Here is a 23,327-nt window from a genome sequence, read left to right as displayed (position 1 = left end):
TTTAGCTAAATTTGGGGAATATCTCTCTTCTTTCTAGGTTCTTTACTTAAAGGGATTTTGCCCAGGATAATTATAATTCTCAGGGGAAAATAAAATAGCCAGTTTTATGTCTGCTACAGAAATATTTCTAAACATCAATGAAAATGATGAGAAACAGAATACTTATTGGTTTTAGTAACTTCTTGGGGGTTCCTTTAGATTTCTCGTAGAGATGTTTTTTTTTTTTTTTCAGAATCCTTCAGATTCTAGGCCACAGGAAAATCATGTCCAAGCTTTGGCTCCTAAGAAACATCTTGAGATAATAGTTAATGCTCGAGGGGTTATAAATAAATTTCTTTTTAATAAGAAATCTAGCAAACTTAACCTTAATAAGTTCTAATCACTTTGCCCACACTTCAGAGTTGGGGTGATAAATACAGGGCATCCCTAGAAAATTCCCAGGTGGGGAATTCCTTTCTCTAATAGTGATTATGTGCCAATAATTATCTATCAGAAAAATAATGCTCAGAAAATAAATGCCAAATTGGATTAGTTCTTTCCACTTAAAAAAGGTAAATCACTATAGAAAACAGTCGGGATTCACTGGTTAAAAAACAAATCAAAGTAGTGGTTGCACTCTGGAAATTTACCTTAAGTCCAAAAATTAGGCTATAGTTCACTGCCTTTTACTTCCCCAGAGGTAAAACTCATAAACATTTCTTACTAAGCACAAAACTTAGGATCTGTATAGTTAGAAAATCTTGAACCCTAAAACTACATTACCCAGAATGCTTTTCCTTTTGTGCACCTTTGTGTCTTCATGTTATAGTTTTATAAGTTTTGTAGCTCCTTCCTCTTGCTTCTTTCTTCAGCAGGCTGGGTGGTTTAGGTAGTTCTTTTACTTTAGTTATTATTAATAAAGCTTTTAAAAATATAATACTTTGTTATTGGATATCAATTTTAATCTTTACAGATCCCTAAGGAAAAGCTTAAAATTAACTTTAAATCAGAATACCTATTCAAGTCTCTTCTCTCCCTCTTTTTTTTTGTTAATGGCTCAAAAATTGCATTTCTTTCAGCTGTGCCCACAACCTCTCCTTTGCCTAAGGCAAAAATGGCTAAGAGGAAATTTGTTGTTCAGTTTAAAAATGCTCAGGATTTCCTTACCATTTAAAGCAAAGCCTTTCCCCAAATATGCCTGGTCCTATTACTACAACTCCAACACTGATCAGGTTTGTAGTTAACCTAACTGACATTAAGCTTTCTCCTACTCTACATGCAAATATACGTTAATCAGAAAAACTTTGTTTTCTAAAAAAAATAAAATAAAATCATAGTACTCAAATCAAGCGTCAGTACCTAGAATGAATGTATCTCATTATCAAAATCATTAAAAACTAACTGTTCTTGATATATTTTTCACTTTAACCATTTCAAGACCAGAGAAAAACTAATATATAAAGTTTTGAATCTTTGGCCTCTTTTTGCCTACAAGTGAACTACAAAGGCTGGAACCTTTTGGGGGAAGAATCCTTCTGAGAAGGATTGAAGTTATCTCTCTTCAGGTATCCAGTCTTATTGCAAAAATAACACCTTCCCTCCCTCCGCCTTTTGGTTGGGTACCTGAAAGAAAACCATCTTAGAAACCAAGGGCGAGACTATAGCATCAGGATTATCTGAAGAAAAGCCAAAATTGGCTTCAAATGTAGCCAGAAAATCATAAGGATCAAAAACAGATTCTCTCGCCTTTTGAGTGCAGACCTGAATGTTACCCCTATTGACAGCTTCGGAATAGCCTCTAATCAGGACTCCCCAACTTTTCTGGCTTCTTGCAGGTGGACTTCAGGCTCATCCTTTCTAAGCTTTAACTGATTTATGTGCTCTAAAAGATTTTCCCATTGGGCTGTCTTAAACCAGTGATCTGCATTGCCTGGGCCCACCAATATTTGGGCTAGCTGATAAAGGTCTAAGAGGTTTGTAAGTAGAGAGAATGACTTAGAATTCTTTATTGAATTCCATGGGACTCTCTTTAGCCTTTAGGAATTCATTAGCCATTGCTCTGAGCTCAGCCTTGGTCCCAGGTGTGAGAGCTGCCTGAAAGGCCCTGGTGTCTTTCTCCCTTGAAGGAGTGGTGGAGGACCAGGGTTCTTTATAAACTCTCCTTAAGCTCTTCTATTTCTCTCTGTAATTTGGCAATCTGACTTTCAATTTGTTCCCTGTAGATTTTTACCTTCTAAGTTTATTAGCCTGGTTTTCCTCTTTGCTTACCTTTTCTTTATTTTTACATTTCTCCAGGCTTGGAGATTGATCCAATTTTGATTGTCTCTTGGTACCTCACTAGAGCCATTGTTGGAAAATTGCCCTGGTTTTTTCAATCCTGGGATCTGCATTGTTTAAAATTAACAGCAGAAAGATGATCTCTTTCCATCAAAGAGTCCCATTTTGACGGCCCCCCCGTTTGGAATCAGATTCTGCTACTGTTTGCCATCTATCAAAATCTTTGCCATCACTAGATTCATATTTTGAAAATATATAATTTGCCCCTGTTTTTCATTGTCGTTCCTCGAGCTGGTGCTGTCCCACCATCCTGCTGGGAACACAGGCTTGCTGTTTCCTATTTCCAGCAGCCCCGGGGTAAGCTCTGGATTATGCAGTACCACCTTTCAAGCCTTCTTAGTAAAAGCTCCCAAATACAAGAAACTCAGTCCTTTTATCTGAGAGTCACTTACCTGGCCACACTGCTAACTAGACTCCTGACTCAACCAGGAATGGGTTGTGTGTGTACCTCATGTCTTGGGGTCCTTGTTAGCCTGGGGGCTCAGGCAGCTGTGTTAACTGGGGAAAAAACCCCAGAACTATTAAGTACTCAGAAAAACCACTCTTTAATTAAGAAAAGGGGTTCTGTGCTTTCCCCAAGGCCATCACATGGAGCAGCCTGCTACACACCCATGCAGAGTCCCAAGACTCTGGTTGCTCTGGTCACTGACCCCTGGGAGAACCAATTAAGCTAGATTGACAACTCCGAGGAATAAAAGAATTTGGGGGACCTATATACCATTTGGGGGATCGAGGGGCGGGGAAAGAAGATTGACATTACAATAGCTACAAGGAAATGGGAGTGTTCAAACTATAGGGACAGGATACCATCAGGTTTGGGAAAGGAATAGCTAGAGGCTAGGGTGTAAGGAATGGGGCTCCTTAGAATGGATTCTAAAAGGGTGGTCCTGCCCTGGTGTGGGTCTTCTTGGGAAAGGTCTCATACAATGGGGAAGACTACCTAAGGCAAAAAAAGAGTACTGAGTATTTGCTCAGCCCCACCTAACTGGGATTTTCACTTACTTTACGGTCCATTATTTAGTCTGAAACTGCTAGCCTGAGATTCCCTTCAGGGTGGATTCTCACGGGAATAGGAAACAAGTACAAGCTTTGAGGTCTCCATTTTACAAGCTAATCATAAAACTTGAGGTTCATCGGATCTTACTAGGGTACAAGTTTGGGGTTTCTAGATTCCACTTCCACACATGCTAGTTTGTCAATGAGCTTCCTAAAACCTAGCCTGCTTTTTTTTGTAAACCTTCCTCCATTCTACCCCTCACCCCAATCAGGAATGCAGAAGAGGTGAGCTCTTCAATTGACATCGTTTTATGCATTTTGGAGTAGCCCACCCAAGTGCCAGGTGTAGGGGAGTATTTTTTAAAAGCCCCGCCTCGAAAATGTAGTGATTCCTTCTTCTTTCTACACTCCGGAAATAGTCCCGAGTCCAGGCACCGAGGGAAACCCCAGGGTACACTGGGGCTTGTAGTTCCGAGGACCGTCTACCCTCCACGTATGTGTTCATTCAGGACACACGCTTACCTAGAGCCTCGTTCAGAAGGAAAGAGGAAGCCGACCTTTTTGTTTCGCCAGGCGCCATCTGGGAGTTGTAGTTAAAAGGGAGGGCGGGGTCAGGGGCGGGCGCTGTGGGTAAGGAGACGTAGCTCTCCGTGGGGGGTGTGAGATCGATCGAGGCGGGCGTGTCGAGCGGTCGCTCGAAGCTAGTCCTCCACTGGGGTGGCCTGGGCTGCGGGTTCGTATTTTCCGGGATTCTCGCCCTTATTAAGCACCCCAGTCCTGTCAGAACGCCCAAGCGGACCCTTCCTCCTCCGTCCAACCCTCTTGCCGCGTGATTCCACCGCACCACCTACCTCGGTGCCTCCCGACCCGGCTTCGGAGGGCAACGTGGCCGCTTGCAAGGGCGGCGGCAGCTGCAGTCGCGGCTTTCCCTTCCCCGGCTCTCTTGGGGATGTGAGGGGGGCGGTGTGGGCATCCCTCCCAGCCTCTATTTTCCTTATTCCTCGCATCTTTTCTCGGCAGGGATGGAAGCGGCTTGGCGCCAGGTGGCCGGAGGCAGAGGCCGTGCGAGAGGCCGGGCGTCCGCCGCTCCGGCCTCGGGGAATGGAGTCCAGCCTCGCGGCGGGGGCGGGAGGGGCAGCGGAGCCCCGGGAGCTGGCAGCCGGCCTGGTGTGGGCCGAGGGGCGGGGGGCGCTGCGGCCCCCTCTGCTGGCCGAGGCCCGCTCAGCGGTATCCCAGGAGCAGCAGCGGTAGTAGCAGCGCGTCCAGTCCCCGCTGCTAGTGGTGAGCCCCGCGCCCCTTCTCCCAAATTGTGATTTCGGGCACCCCGAATCAGGGACTTCTTTGGGTCAGAAACACTTCTCCATCTTCGTAGGGAAAACACTGCCCCGCGGCCTCGAAGCTGAGCACCCTGAACTTAGTTGGAAATGGTGTAGTTCTTTGCAGAGTATGGTAGGGGGGTACAGTGGAGGTGTCTTCTCCCCTATTCCTTTCTCCTCCCTGGTACTTTCTCTCCACTCTCCTCTCTTTTTCCCATTTTCTTTTTCCCTCTCATCTTTGATTCCCCCTTCTCTCCACTCTCAGCTCTCCTCTCCAATTTCTCCTCACTTCTTTTCCTTCTCTCTCTCCTCTTGTTCTCCCCACCGCCCATGGTTTTTTTCTGCCAGTTTGGTGAGTGGTCCTATTTTACATGGTAGCTTTTTTCTCTGGATACAATATAGTAGTTTTTAACCTATGTGCCAGGACCTTTTTTTTTTTTGCACTCATCCCTTCCCAGTAACATGCTTATAAATATAAAACAAAAATGCATAGGATTACAAAGGAAATCAATGATAATGAAATTCTTTTTAAAATGTTGAAGGACCCCAGTTTAATAGTTGCTGTAACAATATCAAATGGGTTCAACCCTCAGATGTAGCCTTAAACTCTAAACTCCAGGAATAATTTGGAGACAAAAAATGAAAAGACTTTTAAGGAGTAAAGAAATGAAAATTTTTTCTTAGAATTTACCTGTGGTAGTTTAGTAGATTCTAAGCATTCTACAGTCCACCCAATTCTCAATTACTCTCTTCAGTAGCATTGAAAAGTGACAGTGCAAATGTTCTAAAAGGAATTTGTTTGGTTTTAGAATGCATTTTTTTGGTAGCAATTTTTAGGCTAATATTAATATTTTTCTATATTATCTATACTGTGATAAACATCTTTTCTGATACTTATCATGGTGTAGAGGTAACCCTGGATTCTCTGGTACCTTACAATTGGAAAGCAAATTTTAGCAAGTTTTATCAACTGAAAAAAGCATTTGTTAGAGACCTTTAAGAAGAATGGTGTAAATGCTTATCCCTAGATTGACTGGTTGAATTTTAAAAGTGATATTAAATTGCTTTCTGAAGTTGTATGATTAATATTTTAAATTTTTAAATTTTCCTTCAAAGGGAGCGAATACTAAGAATTATATTTCACATTTTTTACGAACATAACACTTTTTTTGTAGAGTTCCAGTTAAATGTTTTTCTCAACATTAGTCTAGATAATTTTGGTCATTTTTTTTTTGGTGGGGTGTGTGTAGGCTTTCTTGTAACTTTGTTATTTCTTTGGTTCACTTGGTAATTCTTTTTGAAGGACATTGTTATAGAAACATTTGTGTTTTATAAAAATGAATATTTTTCATTGAAAAGCAGTAAACTTGTAATGAAATGCTAAAAAAGTAGATAGTCTAGCAGAAATTGCTTTTAGGATTTTGGTGAAGAACTTTGCAAAGGATTAAAAACTAACTTCTATATCCTAACTTGTGCTTTATTATTTGAGAGTCTTTTGCAGAAATTAAAAATTTATTTCAGTTTATTCTTTTAAATAGAGCTAATGTCACAGAAGAAATTTGAGGAAATCAAGAAGGCTAATCAAGCAGCAGCAAAAAAACTTGTTGAAGATCACTTTAGTTCTTCTGAAGAAGAAGGAGATGAAGATACTGAAGGAAAGCAGGGCAAAATTGTTGACAAAACATTCATAACATACACTAGTCAAATAGGTAAAAAATTATTAAGATTTTGTCTTTTTTCTTGGTTGACACAGTTAAACTTGTGATTTATAGTGACATATGACTTGTATGTAATATTTACGTCTTAAAGAATTATTAACCTTTTGGTTCCTATTAATGTAACAGGCTAGGTCATTATTTTGCTTTTTTAAGTAGAGCTCTGAGCTGGCTGAGAGGTGAATAGAATTATAGCTATGACTCCCCCCCCCCCTTATATTTTTATAATAACTCTTCCTATGATTTTATTTAGCTTTTAAAGCCTTCAATATTTCCTCTTTTGTATAATTTAACTTTTAAATTAATATCCTATATTATGCATTGATGATAAACAGGCCGTGTGATTTGTGGAAACATGATAGCATTTTGTGAATGATTTATACAGTTAATTTTGGGTAACAGATTATAGATAGCTGACTGACTTTAAGCAAAAAATTTTAAAGTTTACATGATATTTATATTTTAGATAAAATTTTAGTATATACTTGAACTTTCTTAAAAAATATAACAATGGCACTTTTATCAATCAATCAGGGTTTTTGTTAAGAACATCATTTACTATACTGTGCTTTCTAGAGTGAACCTCTTGGATATGAAAGTAGATATGTCTATTTGTCCTTGTACGTTGTGGCCCTCGTTTGCTCTGCATTTTGAACTCAGGTGTGGTTTTCTCTTTCCTTCCTTGCAATTGGCCTCTTTTTGCTACTATCAATGTACCTATTTTTAACTTGTTTCTACAGTTTTATATTTGCTTCTTATGTGAAATTTGGTGGCTTAGGAATCATTTAGAATTGTATCTCAGATAAGAGTCCAGGGCCTAAGGACCCTTTGTACCAGTCAAGTCCTCAAGCTTTAGTCACTTGGGCTGTGTGACATCTCAGGTCTTTTTTGCTTAGTGTTTGTATTTTAGATAAATTAGGTTTCCAGATAGTTGAACAGGCAATTACACTGCTTTTTAGAAAATTGTGGGCACTTAAAAATGTTAGTTTTCTTTCTTCTCAAGATGGAGATATGCATGATTTGGAACGGACCAGACAGTATATAAATGAAGCTTTTCAGTCGGGGGCTATGACATGCTTAATTTGTATTGCTTCCGTAAAAAGAAACCAAGCAGTAAGTTTCTTATTTGTATCGATCCATGAATAGTTTTTCCATATGCTTATTATTTATTTCTCATTTTGTTAAAAGGTTAAAAATACCAGTGAACTGAGAAAGTAAGTTTTAAAATAGAATCATTTTTTTATGTTGAACGTTTTTTCAAAGGTAAAAAAGTCACTCAAAATTATCCCTGAATTTCTGTATTTAGCATTATTGTAAACTATTTTATTAAAGTTCCTTTTCACCTAACATTAATTTTAATGACTGATATTTAGGTACCTACAATAGGGAAAGAATTAGGAATACAAAGATGAAGTCAGAGAATCCCTACCATCAAGTAGTTTACAGTCTAGTAGAAAAGTATTTTCTTCTATATGATTGCAGTAAAGAGAACTCTTCCTATCCAAGAAATACATTATAGAGAGTCCTAAAATGGCAAAATCTTCCAATAATGTACACAGCGCTCAATATTGAAAATAATATTTGATCCTTAAGCTCATATGTAAACCAGTTTTTTGGAAAGTAGAACATATTTTCTTGTGTCAACCCATAAGGTATAATGTTGAGAAAATCAGATGGGGCAGTTCAGAGTGCTGGACTTGGAGTCAGGAAGAACTGAGTTCAAAACCAACCTCAGACATGCAAGAGTTGTGTGGCCCTATGCAAGTCATTTAGCAGTTCTCTGCCTCAATTTTCTTATCTAAAATGCAGATAACCATAGCACCTACTTTTCTAGATTGATGGGAGGATCAAATGGGATGATGTACATGTGCTTTGTAAACCTTAAAACACTATAAATACTAGCTTATTTTTATTAAGACAATAATGAGCCAGAATTCTAATTATTATAAAATTTTAACTACCATCTGAATCTCAAATCTATGCTACAAGGCAATGATCATCAAAACTATTTTTTATTGGTTAAAAAAAAATAGAAAATTCGGTCAATGATTTGGATTAACTCCACAACCTGCAGAAGTAAACAAACAAGGTAAACCCAGAGACCTTAACTTCGGAAACAAGAATCATGAATTTCTAGGAAAATTGAAATGAGATATGGCCAAAATTAGGTTGTTAGCATCTTACTACAAACTAGAATAAGTTACAAATGGATAAATGATCTAGATAGAAAAGGTCACATTTTAATCTAGTGAAACAAAGAAGGAAATACCTATAGCTAAACTGTGGATAGGGGAAAAGTTCATAACCTAACAAAGGATAGAAAGGATCACAGAAGATGAATGGACAATTTTGATTACATTAAATTGAAGAGTTTTTGGACAGACAAAATTAATAGTTAAAATCAGAAGGGAAACAGTTAACTGGGGGGAGGGGACCTTTTCAGCAGATATCTTTGACAAGTCTGATATCCAAATTATTTGAGAAAATGATTAAAACATGTCAGAGCAAGAGTCATACCCCAATACATAAATTGTCAAAGCATATATGTGAACAGGTAGTTCCTTAAAGGAAGAAATCTAAACTGTTAAGAGCCATGTAGGAAAAAAAAAATTAATAGCATGTATTTTGTAGTGACAAAAGAACTGGGAACCAAGAAGATCACTATTAGGATGCTTAACAAGTTATGGCATGTGAATTATGGAATATTATTGAAAAAATGAGAAAAAGGACAATTTCAGAGAAACCTGGGAAGACTTGTATTAACTGATATAGAGTGAAGTAAGCAGAGCCAGGAGAACAATTTGTACATTAGGACAATTTTGAAAGATTTAAGAGCTCTAATCAATACAGTGATTACAATATCTGTGATTATAAATGATTGATGATAAAATACCACTTATCTCTTGACAGGTGATAAATTCAAGGTGTAGAATGAAACATTTTTCTTTTAATTTTAAAAGAGAAGAGTTGGGACTAAGAAGTTAATATTGATAGGGTTTCAAAATTAAAGGAATAATAGAAGCAAAAGAAAAGAAGGTCCATTAAGTGTTTTAAGAAAAACATAGAAGAGATCAAAGATTTAGTAGGAAACACACAAACAAGATAGCTTTGCAAAGCTCTTCATTATATAGATTCATGGATTCATATACAAGTCTCTGTTTTACTTGTTTTTAGAAGTCTTTACCTTAGGAGTAACTAAAGTTTAGTGGATGGAATCCTGGGGTCTGGAGTCAGAAAGACCTGAGTTAAAATTTTACCTAAACCCTATTTAATAGGTGTGTGATCCTGGGCAAGTCACTTAATCTCTTTGCCTCAGTTAATAATAGCACCTACCTCCTAGGGTTGTTGTAAGGATTAAATGAGATAATAATTAAGTGCTTAGCATAGTGCCTAGCATACACTAAGCATAATAGAAAGGCCATTATTATTTAGAGTTAAATTTTTTAAAATTGATTTTTTAAAATGAAAAAACAAAGAATCCTAACTAATATTTATAGTAGTGTTTCTATGGGAGAAGACATTGAGTCCTGATTTAAGATGCCTGTATATATTTCTGCTCTAAAGAGTGAACATTTTCCCCCTCTCTTCCCATCTCTGCTTGCTAAGACTAGGAATCAGATCTTTCAGGCTTTAAGTCCTGGGTTATGAGTAGATGAGTCTGTTTATAGATGAGTTGGGGGAAGAAAGAGGATCAAGGTTAAATAAAGGTAAGGGTAAGGTATTCTCCTGCTGTACAATTGTGATCTGTTCTGTTGTGAAGAAGGAGAAAAAGAACTTCCCCCAATTGATGGTTCTATTCAATAAATACCTTCTGGGGTATTTAACCATGCCACCACCACCTTTGAAAATGAATGACTTGACGTATTGCCGCTGCGCGTGAACGCCAACACCAGGCCACAACCACACCTCCCGTAACAACTGGCGTCCCCTGCCCCATGTGCCACAAGCTGTGCACCTCAGTCTTTGGACTCCAAAGCCACATGAGGGTACATCAATAGATGATAATGCACAAGGACAGACAATTGTCATTCTCAGTCACTGAGAGACTACCACTACTACTACTACTACTAAATACCTTCTGTCTGTGAAATACTTTATTAGGCATTAGAGATAAAAAAAAATAAAAAACAAAATAGGTCTATCCTTGCCTGGAGGTGCTTGCATTCTCTTTAATAAATGAAGAAATCCGGTTTATTCTTCAAAACTCATCTCTATGGGTAGCCTACTTCTCTTCCCATTTAGTCTCTTGGTTTACTGCCATTTTACTACCATCTGAAGGAAAATCTTAATTTGAATATTGTGACTGACCAGAATGCACTAAAAAATTTGCTAACGTGTTCAACAGTGGCATCAAGTAATGCTTTGCTGGTTGCTTAATATAATTCTAGGGCCTAAGTATAAAAGATAAATGCAAAAGTGAAGGAGTATTTCATTTTCCAAGTGGCTTTTGGTGATATAATGCTTTAAATTTGTAAACAGTTTAGTATTTCTCCAAGTCACTTTCCCATTTCATATCTTTCCAACTGCTCTGGGAGATAGGTAGAGCAGAAACTATTGTTTGATTTATTTTTTACTAAGAAGAGTCTATATTCTTGTCTTTAATTTCTGATGAAATTTTTTCTTAGGTTTGGAGCTGTTCAGGATGTTTCTGTATATTTCACATGCCCTGTATTCAAAAGTGGGCTAAAGACAGCCTCTTTCTTGTATCTTCACCTTTGACAGATGATGACTTTGGAAAAAGAGACTATCCTTGGCCCTGGTAGGCTTCTATTTTATTGGAAATGCTTAATTAAAAGTAATAAAAATTGTTAAGTTTTAATTTCAAATGAAAAAATCTTAAACTTTGTAACCTTAAAGATTATATTTTGGAATTCTTTTAACATATAATTAGTAGTTCTTTTTAGCTCATAATTGATAAAAGTGCTATTCTTTACATCCTATACCCTGTTTCCAAAGTCTCTGCATTTTTACTAGGTATTCCTCCTACCTGGAATGTTCTTCTTGGTTTCCTTGAAGACTCAGTTCAGATTCCACTTTCTGCAGTCTTTTCTTGGTTGTATCTAGGGTCTAGTTTCCTCTGAGATTACCTTCCATTTTTACTATGTACACATTTGTGTACCTATTTAATTTACTTGTTGTCTTGCCCACTAGAATGTAAATTTAAGAGTAGGAACTGTGTTTTTGCTTTTCTTTGTATTTTTAGTGCTTAGCCTGGTGGCTTGAATATTACAGTAAGTAGTTAATGAATGCTTGCTGGCTGACTAACTGGTGATCAGTCAAATCATTTTATTATTTCTGAAATGCGTTGGGCCTGGATACCACTGACTTGTTTTATTAGCTTTCTGGAATCAAGATTGCTTATTACATTATCTGAATTCTGATGTCTTATATTATTGTTTTCTCTTACATTATTGTGATCATTATATTTTTTCTCTTAATCCAGTTGACTTTGTTTGACATTGTTTCTTAGAAATCTTCTCGGGCATCTCTGAATTTTTCATGTGCCAATTAATGTTCATTTATGTTTATATACCCATTTTTTTTTTGCTGTCAAAAAATGGAAATCAACTTTTAAATGTTTAAAGCATAGTAGCTTTTTATTTAAACTCTTTTGAATGGAAATCTTTTAAAACTTCTCTGTTCTCTTTACTAAAAAGTTACTGTTCAAATGATACCACAGATCCACAATATAAATTTTTCTTGATAATCTAGGCTTATTATGCAAGTATTATTTTATAATTATGATTTTATAAAAATAATTTTCTATCGATATTTTTTATCACTTAGATTTTTCTTTATCCCTCTCTATTTCTTTCCAGAGAAATTTCTAAGAAAGAAAGAAAAAAAAATTTGAAGAGAAAAATGTCAGTAAAACAGGTTATCCCGGGGACAGCTGGGTAGCTCAGTGGATCGAGAACCAGACCTAGAGACGGGAGGTCCTAGGTTCAAATCTGGCCTCAGACATTTCCCAGCTGTGTGACCCTGGGCAAGTCACTTGACCCCCATTGCCTAGCCCTTACCACTCTTCTGCCTTGGAGCCAATACGCAGTATTGATCCCAAGACAGAAGGTAAGGGTTTAAAAAAAAAACAAAAACAGGTTATCACACTAAAAATAAAATCTGATATTAGATGTAGGTAAAACAGGTTATTACACTAAATATAAAATCTGATATTAGATGTAGTTGACCTCTGCAAGGGAGCAGGAGAAGACTTGTCTTCACATTTTTTCTTTGAGATCATACTTATTTGTAATTTCTTGACTTGTTTGGTGTTGATTGTTTTTTTCCATTTACTCTGTTACCTTTCATCAATCATTTTAAGTCTTTTCCTGCTTCTCTATATTTGTCCTGTTGATCATTTCTTGTAATACACTAATATTCCATTATGATCATGTACCAGTTAATTTAGCTTTTTCCTAGTTCAAGGCCATCTATTTTGTTTTCACTTACTTGCTCCAAGAAAAATTACTGTTAAAATTATTTTAGAATAGAATTTTTCTTTTTGTTAATGATATTGTTGAGTATTTGCCTTAGCACTGTTATTTCTGGGTCAAAGGGTAGAGAATTTTAGTTCTGGTTTCTAACTACTGTTCTTTTTGTGTTTTTTTTGTTTATAAAAGCCTTTTATGTCTCTTTTGCAGAATGCAAAGGCATCCTAAATAAGTATTAGGGTATTATTTGCACAGTAATGGAATGTATGACAGTGAAAATGTATTATAAATTGAAAGGACTTACTTTATGTTCACTTTTTCCTCCTTATTTGCTTCGAAAAAGAATTCTTAAGTCCAGCTTAGTGATTCTTTCCCCTTCTTCTAGTCCAAAATGTCGGTTTGAATATAAACGATCTGAAACACCAACTCGATATTATTGCTATTGTGGAAAAGTGGAAGATCCACCACTGGATCCATGGCTTGTACCTCATTCATGCGGACAGGTTTGTGAGAGAGACTTTAAGCCTTCTTGTGGACATAAGTGTTTACTCCTCTGTCACCCAGGTAATTCTCATTTTGAATTGTTTACTTGAATTGTTTGATGAACCACTTATTAAAAATACAAATGTAATTTTAAAAGTTGTTATTAAAACCTAAATGCCAGTTAAAGAGATTTTGAAAAGCATCCCTAAAGTGTTCATATGAAATACATTAAACATGAATTGATGTGATCTCAGATTCCATTACCTACATTTGTCCTTTTATTGGATTCCAGGTCCTTGCCCTCCCTGTCCAAAAATGGTTTCAATTACTTGTTACTGTAAGAAGGCAAAACCAGTATCTCGCCGATGTAGTACCAAGGAGTGGTCCTGCCAGCAACCCTGTGGTCAGAAGTTGTTATGTGGGCAACATAAATGTGAAAACCCTTGTCATGCAGGTAAAAGAAATGTCTAAATAAGATTGATGTTTTGACATAGGCAATTAGCAAAGCCAACTATAAAAATGTGAGACTTCTGGGGGGAAAAACAATTCTTAAATTGATTTACAATATTCCTGTTCTGATTAATTATATTTTTAGGGAACTGTCAACCCTGTCCACGAGTTAGCAAACAGAAGTGTGTCTGTGGCAAACGAGTAGCTGAAAGACTTTGTGCAAGTCCAGTCTGGCACTGTGATCAGGTGGGTAAGGTTCTTCAAAGCTGTGAGCTTTTGGCTCTTGTGGGGTGAATAGAAAATTACTGTCAGTTTGATATCAATCCCAGTGTTCCTTTGTATGTTAGGGATTCACTCTTTAGTTGTCATTTACTTAGCTCCTGATGAATAAGAATGAATCTTATTGGAGGCCTCTGTCCCTTTTATTATTTATGTTAAATGATTCATAATAAACTGCAATAGATTATGTTAGAATAACCAAGAAGATTTGCTGGCTATTTACATTTAGATAAATTATGAATGCATAAATTATTATAACTTTTTAGTTACTCTAAATCTCCATTAAAGATTTTTTCCCTCTTAAATAGTTGTAGATAATGTGTACTTTGGTTCTTCTGTCTTTTTTTTTTGCTTTACATAATTGCATTAATGCCTTTTTCATATTCTTGAGACTTACTGATTTTAACTACATCATAGTATTCCATTGTTATTGACATACCACAATTTATTCAACTATTACTTCATTGCTAGACATCTAGAATCTTAGATTTAGATGTGGATATTTTAATCTCTTCGATTAATAATGAGGTTGAGATTTTTCAAGTGAATATTGGCACTCATTTCTTAATTAATTAGGAACAAGAGTTATGATGGTTTGTTTTCAACTTCTCATTTCATTCAACAAAGTCATAACACATTCTTGGAATTTCTTTATTATACTTTTGGATTTAATTAGACCCATTAGGGTTAAATGACTTGTTTAAGGTCACACAGGTGGTATGTGAGTCAAGAATTGAACCCAAGTACTCAATTCAAAATAGGAATTCTATTTTTATTTCATAATACTACTTTCAAAACTTGTTCTAGTATTTTAAAATGTTGTCATTTTGTTAGTATAGATGCTTTGTGCACTAACATGGATCATTACTATACCATGATTTAGATTGTCTTTGTGAATTACTGTTGTCAAAAAAATTCATCACGTTAAAATTTTGTGAAAAACCTCTTTGAATCTTTAGATCTGATGTACAGTTCATTACTGGTTCTATAGATAGAGTTTTTCTTTCTTGATAGGACCAATCAGAGTTTGATTCTCTTGTTTTAGCTGTTAAGACTTCAGTGTTGTCTTAGTGATGAGTCATTGGAGTAGAACTTTTCAGGAAATTGAAAAATTACTATTTAACTGATGTTTTGGTGAGGAGAAAAGCCCCTCTAAATTAGTATACTGATTATTTTGATGAGGAGGGATACATACTTTTAGATGATTCATTTTTTTCCTTTTTGTGTGTGTATGAACACATGTGTGTGTAAAATATATTTTTTAACAGCTATTTTGCTTTCAAAGCACCATTTGTAGATAGGATGGCTCAATATTATTATTATAGATCTGACATCGGGTTAAAGAGGCAAATAAAGGAGAAATTATGTTATTCAAAATGATTGTTGAGTGCCATAAAATTATATTTTTATCTTATGGGTGTCAAATGGATAGTTTTTGATATTCTGTCATTGGGACTGAATCTGTTAAATCTTTATTGATGTTTATTACATTTCTCTTAGGTATGTGGAAAAACACTGCCATGTGGAAATCATAGATGTGAGCAAGTTTGTCATCCTTTCGCTTGTGGAGAATGTCCTCGATCTGGGAAAAGATTCTGTCCCTGTCAGAAATCAAGTAAGAGTTTGGTATTTGTATGTTGTAAATAATTAGAACTTAGAGAGCATATTAATGAGTAAATAGGTTCAAAGAGGTCTGCTCTTATGATTACTATTTTATTTTTACCTTTTTATTTTAAAAAAAGGAGTTTTAAATTAATCTGTTGCAACCACAGTTCCCTTTTTTAATTAAAAAAAACAATTTCAGCAAATCAAATTTTTACATTATCCATGCACCAAAATGTCTGTCTTTTTATGTATTTTTTAGTTTATCTTTCTATCAGGAGGTGAGTGATGTGTTTCATCTTCATTCTTTTGGGTCTTATGATTTATCATTGTGTACATCAGAGTTCAAAAGTTTCTTGAAGTTGTCTTTTTCTCTATAATGCTGTGATCATTGTATAAATTGTTCTACTTCACTATGCATCACTTTTTCAAATTCTTCTGGGTTTCCTCTGAAATTGTCCATTTTAGAATTCCTCGTGGCACAATAATATTCTCTTACATCCATATACCACAATATGTTTAGCCTTCCCCCCTAGAAGGGCACTTCTTTAGTTTCTAGTTTTAATCTTTAATGAAAAGAACTGCTATAAATATTGTTGTACATGTAGATATTTTTCATCTTTCTTTGATTTTATTGGTATGTATGCCTAGTAATGGTATAGATAGTTCAAAGGTTATAGACAGTCTGGCAGTCTTCTGGATATAGTTCTGAACTGCCCTCCAGAATGACCAGATTAATTCAAAACTCTAACAATAGTGCACTGGGGTACTTGCTTTCCGGCAGTCATCCCTCAAGCATTTGTCATTTTCCTCTTCACCAGACTGATCAGTGTGAGGTGTGGAATGTCATAGCTGCTGTAATTTGCATATATTTCTCCAATTTTTATTAATTTAGAGCTTTTTTTTTAATATGATTGTTGATAGCTTGGATGTTTTTCTTTTTAAAATTATCTTGCCCTGTCCATAGATTTGATTTGATTTGATTTATTTATTTATTTATTTTTAAACCCTTACCTTCTGTCTTGGAGTCAGTATTGTGTATTGGCTCCAAGGCAGAAGAGTGGTAAGGGCCAGGCAATGGGGGTCAAGTGACTTGCCCAGGGTCACACAGCTGGGAAGTGTCTCAGGCCAGATTTGAACCTAGGACCTCCTATCTCTAGGCCTGGCTCTCAATCTACTGAGCCACCCAGCTACCCCCGTCCATAGATTTTAAAGTCAATTCCTTCCTTGTTTTCTGTTTGGTTTAGAATGTATCATTTTATATCTTATCTTACATGTTCATTTAGTGCTTATATTGGTGTACGGTGTGATGTCACTAAACCTTTCTGCCAAACTGTTAGTCTAGTTTCCTCAGTAGTTGGGTTTATCAAAGACTGTAGTCTTATGTTAATTTGTTTCTGCATGTTATGGACCCAATTTATATCACTGATCAATCTGTTTTTTTAAACCAGTACCAAGTCATTGTAAAGATTACTGCTTTGTAGTACTTTTGAGATAGGATGCTGATAGGTCTCTCATGCTTCTTGCTCCCTTACTCCCATTATTATTCTTGAGATTCTTAATGTTTTGTTCTTCCATATTAATATTGTTTTGTTTTAGCTCTAGAAAATGTTTTTTGGGAGTTTGATTAGCAGTGAAGAATTACTTTAGGTGGTATTTTCATTTTTAATCTATTAGATTGAGTTATCTTTTAGCACTTAATGTTTTTCCAATTAATTATTTCCTTATGCAAAGAATATTTTATATTTGTATAATCTCTGGGTGAATCTGTAACTACCATTCTAATTGTAATTTTAGTAAAAAAGTTTAAATTTAGTAAAAAAAAAAACTTTCCAAATTTAACTTGATTTCCTACAATCTTTAGGGTGCTTAAATTAGGAACTCAACTTGGAAAGTTGACCCAGAAAGAATACTTCTACTTGACTATGCTTAGGTAGCATGGCCATACTATAAATACTGGTTTATCACTGTGAATCTACTCAATTTCACTTCCATAGTAATGAATTATATACATTTATCTTTGGGTTAATATCTTATGCTGCTGATTCGAATATATTAGTTTCACGTTTACCTTTCATCATTTTTAAGCTTTCCTCTCTGGGCTTAATGCAGATATCATGTGATGAGGGGTTATAACCTAAGATAATTCCTAATTTTCCAATAGCAGTTGAAAATTTCTATAATATGTATTTCTGAAAAATAAATTGGGCTATGTTTCTATGTTCTTTATGATACTAATAAACATTTAAAATCATAAAAGGTATGAAGTGCTGTAGGAAATATCATCAGTAGATTTCTCTTAAACCTTTTCTGATAACTTTCAGTGTTCATATAAATTGAGAAAGTCATAACTTAACAGGTTAATTTTCAAAATAAATATTTACCAGTGGATCCTTAGGTAATTGAAAGTGCTTTGATTTATGTATTAGTAAGTACTTTTAATGTTTAATATGTTTTGTCATTAACATTGGCTTTTTGTCTCCATTTAAGAGTTTTCTTTGCCTTGTACGGAAGATGTACCAACTTGTGGAGATAGTTGTGACAAAGTGCTTGAATGTGGAATTCATAGGTGTTCACAGCGTTGTCATCGAGGTTCTTGTGAAATATGTAGACAGGTTGGTCATTTGCTGTTCCAGTAACTTTGAAATGTTATCTGATGAAAATATAGGATTGGGTATTCCCTTTCTCCAAACTGATTTCCATTTTTTTACCTTATTAGAGAGTAAGAGAAAAGGATGCTTTGTGTTAGGTTGTGAGTGATATAAGAAATAATACTTTTTATTTTAAAGTTCAAAAACTCAAGAGAGGATGATTTAAAAAATAATTGTAATTTTTTTCTAGAGTGATTAGTGAATGTAGGCTTCTCTTTAATTTATGGAACTTGCTTATTCTTTAAAGGGATAGTCAGTGCAAAGTTACCATTTTTTTGGTAGTTTTAAATTTTATTTTGTTAAATATTTTCCAATTACATTTTAACCAGTTTGGTCCATCTTTAGAAGTGTTTGTTGGCTCTGTGTTTGACAACTGTGTGGCCCAACCTCACATAGACACACAGAAATATATTTATTTTTTTGTGAAATTTTGAGTTCTTAGTCGACTCCCTCCAAATTCTGCATTAGAGAAAGCCAATGTTTTGTTTTTGGCAGTGGATCCTGAGGTAATTGAAAGTGCTTTGATTTATATATATCTATTATCACACACACACACACACAGAAAACTATATGATACATTTCAGATCTTTCTCTAGGAGTGGTTAGCATTTCTTTCATAAATTGCTCTTAATTGAATATTTATATTAGATTTTTTGTATAATTGATTTCGCTCTTTGTAAATTTGAGTAATTAAACCTTTGTCAGGTTTTTATGAAGATTGTTTCCCAATTTGTTGCTTTCCTTTTGATTTTAGTTACATTGGTTTTGTTTTTACAAAACCTTTTTAATTTGATGTATTCCAAATTATTTATTTTGCGTTTTGTGACTCTTTCTAAGTCTTGCTTGGTTTTAAAATTTTTCCCTTCCCAAAGGTCTGACATGTATACTATTCTGTGTTCATCTAATTTTCTTATAGTTTCCTTCTTTATGTTCAAGTCATTCACCCATTTTGAATTTATCTTGGTGTGGGGTGTGAGGTGTTGATCTAAACCCTAATCTTTCCTACACTGTCTTCCAATTTTCCCAGCAGTTTTTATGAAATAGTGTATTTTTATCCCCAAAGCTGGGTTCTCTGGGTTTGCCATATACTGTCTTGCTGAGGTCACTTACCCCGAATCTATTCCACTAATCCTCCTTTCTGTCTCTTAGCCAGTACCAAATTGTTTTGATGACCACTACTTTATAATATAGTCTGAGATCTGGGACTGCAAGGCCCCCTTCCTTTGTATTTTTTTTTTCATTGTTTCCCTGGATATCCTTGATCCTTTGTTCTTCCAAATGAACTTTGTTATGGTTTTTTTCTAAATCAGTAAAAAAAAATTTTGGAAGTTCAATGGGTATGGCACTAAATAGATGAGTTTGGGTAGGATGGTCGTTTTTATTATATTGCCTTGTCCTACCCATGAGCAGTTAATGTTCTTCCAATTGTTCAAGTCTAGTTTTAGTTGTGTGGAGAGTGTTTTGTAGTTGTGTTCATATAGTTCCTATGTTTGTTTCGGGAGATAGATTCCTAAGTATTTTAATTTATATTACTTAGAATAGCTTAGTCATTCATAGTTATTAGTCAATATTGCTGTTATTTTGTGGAACAATCTCTTGGTTGTGTTCATTTCACTTAGCATTATTTCATGCAAGTATTACCACATTTTTCTAAGTTCTACCTTCTTATCATTTCTGACAGCACAATAGTATTCCCTCACAATCATATACCACAACTTATTCATTGGTTCCCTAATTGAAGGACATTCCTTCAATTTCTAATTCTCTGCCACCACAAAGATTGCCACTACAAATCTTTCAGAACATAAGTTGTTTTTCCTTTTCCCTGATCACCTTGGAAAACAGACCTAACAGTGGTGGTGCTGGGTAAAAGGGTAAATACATAGTTTTATAACTCTTCTGGGATAATTCCAGATTACTCTCTGAAAGGAATATATCAGTTCAGTTTCCACTCTGCCTCCAAACATTTGGCATTTTCCTCTTCCATTATTTTAGCTAATCTGATAGATATGAATTGGTTTCTCAAAGTTGTTTTTATTTGCATTTCTATTCAATAATGATTTAGAGCATTTTTCATATAACTATTTATAGCTTTGTTTTCTTCTTCCAAAAACTGCCTATTTATATCTTTTGGCAATTTATCAATTGAAGAATGACTCATATTTTTATAGATTTGACTCAGTTCTATATATTTGAGATGTGAAACCTATATGTGAAAAACTGTGTATAAATAGAAATTTTTTTTCCAGTTTCCTGAGGTACAGGGTTAAAGGCTATTTGAACAAGGAATACTTCATAGTAGCAATTTAGTTGACCATTAACTTATCAAACACAACAGTACTTACTTAATTTTCCTAAAACTGTTCAATCCTTTGACCACTGTCTGTAAAAGTATATTTTTGGAGTTGGTCTGATTATTCCAATTCTATTCAGAGGGAAAGAGGCAGTACCTCTGAAGGCGGGATCACCTGACAATTCTAGAAGGTATTGTTTGCTGAGCTGGTTTAGAGAGAGGGAAGTAGGACATTATTTTGGATTTACATTAGTCCAAAAGCTTCTAATTAGGATGATTTTAAGATGCTTTTTAAATATTTCTAATGGGGAAAGGGAAATTTGAATCCTTATAGGACAGTATTAGAATCACCAGTTTAAATTTATTAATCCTTAGAAAGACCTATGCCATTGAGATTCACAGTTTTACATATAGTTCTCTTTTTACCTTCATTACAAATGAAAAGTCATGCTTATTATTAATGTGTTAATGAAATTCTTAAGTTTTGACTGGTTCTTATTCAGGAAATTGAGCTTTGACCGAACTCATGACATTGAGGAAAACTATTGGGTTGTTAACATTTTGAATTTTTGATTCTTTTAATAATTGTATGCATTTTAATATAAAAAGTTATATAAACTAGCAAGATTATTTAATTATGTATTCCATTATCTTTCAGGAAGTTGAAAAGCACTGTCGCTGTGGAAAACATACCAAACGAATGCCATGCCACAAACCCTATCTCTGTGAAACTAAGTGTATTAAAATGCGGGACTGCCAGAGGCATCAGTGTAAGAGAAAGGTAACATTTAAAAATAGGATTGAAAATCGATTTCTTCAATCTCAAAATTTTGTCAACACTTTTGCATCTGCTATAGTTTCCCTATTTTCTTCTGGAAATATTTGTTCCTCATCCATCCAGATATGAAATTTAAAAATATTCTTGTCTACCTTTACTGAAAATTTTACAAGTCTCCAGAAGTTCGCCAGTGACATAGGGTGTTGGGCTATTTACATTAGTCATTTAGCATTGGGAAATGATGTGCTTTCTAGAAAATATAAGCACCATTAGGATACTTCACTGATTTTTCATAAAAAAAGCATCTTGTATGTTGTATGAATTAAGCTAGTATATTTGATTTACATTTAAGATAGGTGTTGCTACTAAGAACTGATTTGTTAGAAGCAATATATCTTGACCTTTTTTGACTTATGGATTTGTGACTGCTATTAAGTCAATATAGCTAAATATGTGTGAGTCTGTTTTGGAAATTGGAATGTTAAGTTGTAAATTGAATTTGTAAATTGAGTCATGAATGTTCTGAGGTTTTTATAAAATTACTAGGTGCAGTTAACTAACAAAATAACAATGTTATGGGTGATTATTTCCTAAGTTACCTTTTATAATTGAGGTTTTATATATTATATATTATTTTAAAATATATTTCTTGTTTTTCTTTATATTTTCTTAAAAGCAAATATACTTTTATATTTGCTTTATATGTCAAAGCAAATTTGAAACTTCCTAAAATTCTTTTTCCACTATTTCTCTAATATATCCAAGTAGATAAGAAAATAATTAGTAAAATAAAGTACATAGTTAATAGATCCATATATTGTCATTATCCCTTCTATTGAGTGATAGTCTGATTTTAAAATAAGTAGAGTAGGTGGTTGTTAAAAAATATTTAGTTTCTGTTAAATATATTGCTTAGTGTTAAAAGTATATTTTAAGAATACAAGAAAGGTAACTTTTTTGACAATTTTGTCAAATGCTTGATTTGCTAATTATAATAAAATAAAATTAATTTGAATTTTTGAATGTTGGTCTAAGCTAATGAACTTTATAGATTGTGCTAAAATGATTTCTGTGATTTCAAATTACATAAGGTCATTTGGATTGCTGTGCTTCACTGCCTAGTAAGGTACTTAAAGATCCTCTTTTAATGAGTAAATGAGTAATTAACATAGCACTTTCCAGTTTTAAAAAGTACTTGTGGGTATTTGAAAGCCAGAAATAACAAGTGTTGGGGATGTTGGGGGATTCATACAGAAAATGCCAGTCATTCCCTGCTCTTTCATAAGCTAATTGGGGGGAGAAGACATTAAAAGAATGTTCAATTTCAAATCATATGGGATCATATGGGTAGCACCTAATGTCTTTTAAGGGTTCATCAAGGGGGAGGAGTAGATTCAAAGCCTCAGGATAAAACTTTGTACTTCTATTCTTTCAACAAATTTTTTTTTCTTTGCAAAAATCCATCTTACCCTTCCACCCCAAGTCCTGTCCTTTTTCCTCTCCCCCCACATGAACTAAAGAAGAATCAGACTCTGTAGACTGATTTGGGAGAGATCATAGGCTAAAAGGTTTAGTGGTAAAAGGGACCTCTTGAAAGCCATTCCATTCAGCAAGCATTTTTTCAGTCGCTTCCTCTTCCAGCTCTGCAGCTCATTCCCTATGTGGGTTTAGGCTTCAAAGTTTTTTACTTGTATCATTAAGGAGTTGGACTTCATGGCTGTGGGCTACCCTCCCAGCTCAAAAGACATTACCCAAGGTGCATGGCAGTGTTGTAGGTTCTGGGGATTTAGACAGAACAAAAAACCTGGGCATACCTCCAAGGAATTTAAAATGTCCTAGGGTGAAATAGCATTTTCAAAAGTGAACACTAGATAATTTGAGGAATGACAAAGCACTAACAACTTGACTACAAGGGTTTTGGGAGCTGATCCTTGAATAAAGGTAAAATTTCTAGGAGGTAGAAATAGTAGGGCTTGCCTCTTGAGACATTCTGTAGAATGAGAGTTCAGGGATAAGC

General features: G+C 35.0%; 1 protein-coding gene across 2 annotated transcripts in view; it reads left to right on the top strand.

Annotated features, from left to right (window-relative positions):
- The first annotated feature begins 219 nt into the window (after positions 1-219).
- The window catches only part of NFXL1 (nuclear transcription factor, X-box binding like 1), a 78,106-nt gene continuing 54,998 nt past the window's right edge, over positions 220-23,327 (top strand). Inside the window, exons 1-11 of one of the 2 annotated variants that reach the window (XM_007496485.3) lie at positions 220-4,045; positions 4,333-4,593; positions 6,167-6,337; positions 7,347-7,456; positions 10,969-11,102; positions 13,160-13,338; positions 13,550-13,711; positions 13,853-13,953; positions 15,487-15,601; positions 18,079-18,203; positions 21,191-21,313. In XM_007496485.3, coding sequence (XP_007496547.1) covers positions 4,335-4,593; positions 6,167-6,337; positions 7,347-7,456; positions 10,969-11,102; positions 13,160-13,338; positions 13,550-13,711; positions 13,853-13,953; positions 15,487-15,601; positions 18,079-18,203; positions 21,191-21,313 — 1,479 coding nt within the window. In that variant the 5' untranslated portion in view covers positions 220-4,045; positions 4,333-4,334. Of the gene's footprint in view, positions 4,046-4,156; positions 4,594-6,166; positions 6,338-7,346; positions 7,457-10,968; positions 11,103-13,159; positions 13,339-13,549; positions 13,712-13,852; positions 13,954-15,486; positions 15,602-18,078; positions 18,204-21,190; positions 21,314-23,327 lie in introns of those variants that run through there. The other variant, XM_056802587.1, reaches the window with a different exon arrangement.

The sequence above is a fragment of the Monodelphis domestica genome, chromosome 6, assembly GCF_027887165.1.
Source record: "Monodelphis domestica isolate mMonDom1 chromosome 6, mMonDom1.pri, whole genome shotgun sequence".
NCBI lineage: Eukaryota > Metazoa > Chordata > Mammalia > Didelphimorphia > Didelphidae > Monodelphis > Monodelphis domestica.
The sequence above is the reverse complement of the archived record's forward strand: the minus strand, read 5'-3'. Positions and strand labels throughout refer to the sequence as shown.